Source organism: Mercenaria mercenaria, unplaced genomic scaffold, assembly GCF_021730395.1.
Source record: "Mercenaria mercenaria strain notata unplaced genomic scaffold, MADL_Memer_1 contig_1855, whole genome shotgun sequence".
NCBI lineage: Eukaryota > Metazoa > Mollusca > Bivalvia > Venerida > Veneridae > Mercenaria > Mercenaria mercenaria.
Window position 1 is genome coordinate 11,285 of NW_026459866.1, and position 3,659 is coordinate 14,943.

The 3,659-nt window shown below is 35.0% G+C and overlaps 1 protein-coding gene across 1 annotated transcript; it reads right to left on the reverse strand.

Moving 5' to 3' along the window:
* Positions 1-320: 320 nt before the first annotated feature.
* Positions 321-3,415, reverse strand: LOC128551944 (uncharacterized). Its single transcript, XM_053532908.1, has 5 exons — positions 2,741-3,415; positions 2,171-2,316; positions 1,329-1,508; positions 937-1,135; positions 321-574 (listed from the first exon to the last, which is right to left on the reverse strand). The coding sequence occupies exons 1-5, from the start codon at positions 2,841-2,843 to the stop codon at positions 321-323; spliced, it is 882 nt and encodes a 293-aa protein (XP_053388883.1). The 5' UTR covers positions 2,844-3,415.
* Between the last annotated feature and the right edge of the window lie 244 nt (positions 3,416-3,659).

Genomic DNA, 3,659 nt, shown 5'->3' on the forward strand with positions numbered 1-3,659 from the left:
CATTAAATATTATCAGTATGACTGAATACGATAATACATATATACTGGAAATGCTGATAATCAATACTATACAAAACTGAATATGTAAAACGAAACAGGACACAAACACACTTTATACAAGAACAGATAAAAAAACACAATAATTTAAACATATTCAAAGCAACTTCAAGATAATCATAGTAAAGACAACAAACGAACAACATACAAGAAAACACTTAATATAATAAAAAACAAAAACAGAAGTATTTACACTATAATAACATATATAATCACACACTCATTTTTCAGTCTAGTTTTTAAGTCTTTGTAGTACACTTCAGTTACACTCTGACTCCGTAGAGCTCGCCACATCTTTTGAGGAATTTAGATGTTGTGATGTTGCCCTCTTCATATTGGTCCCAGATGGAGCTTAGACTTTTCTCCAACGTCTTGGACCGTCCTTCCATGTTTCTTCCCAGATCACCTGCGCGGATCGCCATTTTCACATCGTCTGCCTCGGTTTGTAGTAGCGGCACCAGTCTGTAGAATTGCAGCCCCATGTTCCCCGCTTTACTGTTTAGACGGTGATGCCAGCCTGAAATTAAACATGTGGAATTAGATAACCGTACATAACAATGTAATCATAATCAAGACAATAAACGCTTATTACACAACAAAACATGTATTTTTTTTTTACAAAACAAAAACGGAACTATTTATAGTATAATAACATATATAACATATAAATGCACTTTTCTTTGTTATCTTTTATACAGACATATACTATTTTACTAGCACTTTTATCACTGACAAGTTTGACGTCGCGGGAGTGAAATAAAGCCATTAAATAAAAATGATAATACACTAGTGTAATAAAGCTTTGACGTCGACGTCATTTATAGTGTAGGAGACATCGGCAGAGCCCCGTATTTTATTATTTTATTCAATTCGTTTTACGCTGGTATGTTTCGGCCAGACCGACATCAACGACCCGACGCCAAACCGCTTGGGACCAATGGAAAGCACATCCCTTGATCTCCACACCATTGCGTAGTAACTCCAGCTGGTAAGGCGTAGAAAACACGAAGTGACGCTGCCCCTCAAATGTAATGTCGTCCACAAGGAAATCGTCACACTGCAGGTACTCTAGGTTAACCTACAACAAATGTTTATATATACATATACAAATGATGATGAAGATGATGGTGATGATAATTGTGTGTAATGAGTACTCAATATTAGATGACGGAGATTGCTGATTCGAACCGGACAAATGTATCTATATGGAAGCTTATTTTTTTAAGAAGTATTATAAAGTAATTTAAAATGAATAACAGACTACTGCCTACCTCAAAGTCGAGCGTCTTTGGCTCTTCTGGGCGATGTGTCGCACGTGTGCGATTGGCGACTCGTTTAAGTAATTTCTTCTTAGGAATGACGGCGTTGTCTGGACCAACGTTCTCCCGAAGAATCTGTTCGGCTATCGTCTGCGCTGAACGAAAGATGTTCACGGAGGACACCTGGCGGACCTGTAAAAAAGTTTTATTGATATTTCACATATTTGTCATAACATATTTCCTTTCTGTTGACATGTCGTTATAATATACGACTATCATAAAAGACTATCATATCTTATCATACCTTAATTCCATATGAGTAACCGTTGCTGGTGATGAGAAGCTTAGTGCGTTTCTGTGACACCCCTTCAACAATAGTATAAGTCACGTCTGCTGGATATCAATAGGAGTACTCAGTTCAAGAACAGAAGGTTGGTCGTCTACCATAGTTTCCATCTCATACACAGGTACCTGGTAAAATAGAAAAAAAGATGTCGGCATGCATTTTACATTTAACTTTGTCCACGTATTCTAACTCGTGGAAGTGCGCGTGTAACCGTCAAATTATAATATACTTCTTTCGGGAACTGTCTTGAAATAACATTGTAAAGGTGAACCGTCAGCTGCCATTCATGTTATTTACTTTAAGTTTAGTCTTTAACTTAAGTTTTTACGGTACCACAATAGTGAAAATATTACAATTTACAATTTTTAATTTCAATTTACAATAATTTTATTTAGCTTTAAACCATGTTACAATGTTTCTAGCTACAAAGCCGAAGAGAACACAAAGAGAACATGGAATTTCCCAAACAAAGTATACAGTACTAAATGAAAAATTATAATGAACTTACGCTGCGCTCAAGAATCGTGGGTTCCAATTCATTTTCGGACTCGTCGGACACAGACAGTTGCGGAGACTGACTGACACACATCTTGCATATAGAAGGAATGTCGTCGCCTTGGCGGACAGCTTGTCTATATGCGGCGGCTGTAATACCTGTAACATTGAAGGGTATTGTTTCTGCATGTCTGTCTATTTAGAACACACACACACACACACACACAAAAATATCAAATATATGTTATATATTCAAAAATTATAATCAAGACAGAATAAAACGTAAAACCAAATTTTATCATACCTGTAACCGTAAGGTAATCAGTATCATGATACATGTGACCAATTATTACGTCATCACGTGATTATTATTGCTGTGCACGGGTAAAGCTTATAGACGTCAAGTGGTTTTAGAATTTGGTGACATCATTTGATTATTAAAGTTATGCACGTGAATAATTTCCCTATAATTTCCATATAAAGAGAAGTAACTTTCACAAATATTGTATTGAAAAAGTACACATGAGTGTATCGCGGTATTTATACCAAAATATGCTTATTATTATTAAGAAAATTTTCTTACCTGTATTACATGTTCTATGTTGCCACTTCGCACATTTATCACAGGCTACGGCATGCTGGCGTGGCCTCACTTCTGAACTACACACAATGCACGGATAATCCATAATTATAGTGGTTATAAACTAGCTAAATTGAGCACTTTAAATAAATGAATATAATGCGTAGTCTATAAAAATACTCTGGAAATAAGGATGCTTCTGAAAAAAATACTACGCTTTTATACCTAATTTACAGCTTTATTTTCACGCTTGTACTACTCAAACTAATCTAAATTAATACATTAAAGATATCGCGGTAAAAACTGTGATAAGTAAAATAATTTTTTAATCAATTAAATGCCCGTAAAAGATAGATAATTATGTTAATTGACATAACTTATTTAAATGGTTTTGACCGTCAAATAAATTTAAGAATGTATCGCGATATAAGTAATTACTTAAAAGTAATTAATTCATTTATAGTGATAGAAGCATTGTGCAGATGATTATAATAGGATTAATTACGCACATCAATAAACAGTCGGTGTACTTTAAGAGAAGAGACCAATCAAACTGCGAACATAATTATACTGAATTGCAATCAATCAGAAAAAATAATTGTCCCTTAATATAATTTTATTCTAAATCAACTATGATCTTACAAAATAGCATCTTTAATTTGTCATAACGGTATATTACGGTATATCTAATATATCTGGGCCGTCCTGGACTGGGCCGTCTTGGTCTGGACCGTTTTGGATTTGGGCCGTCCTGACCCGCATTCAATCAAAGAGGGAAGCGTAGTGTCCAACTGTAAACGGGTTGAACACTAAACATGCGGTATGTCTCAAAACAGTTGGGTCGTAACCTCTTTTAATAAAACGTTTGATAATCTTTCCAAATACATTTGGAAAATTACCATGGCCCAAGATCTTACGAAGT

Bases quoted from the DNA above. Each gene is read 5' to 3' on its own strand.
- LOC128551944 (XM_053532908.1), bottom strand. From the start codon at position 2,843: ATGGATTATCCGTGCATTGTGTGTAGTTCAGAAGTGAGGCCACGCCAG. The intron at 1,509-2,170 runs GTAAGTTCATTA...ACTTTTTTACAG, and splicing joins CCACGATTCTTGAGCGCAGC to GTCCGCCAGGTGTCCTCCGT. The intron at 1,136-1,328 runs GTAGGCAGTAGT...CATTTGTTGTAG, and splicing joins CAAAGACGCTCGACTTTGAG to GTTAACCTAGAGTACCTGCA.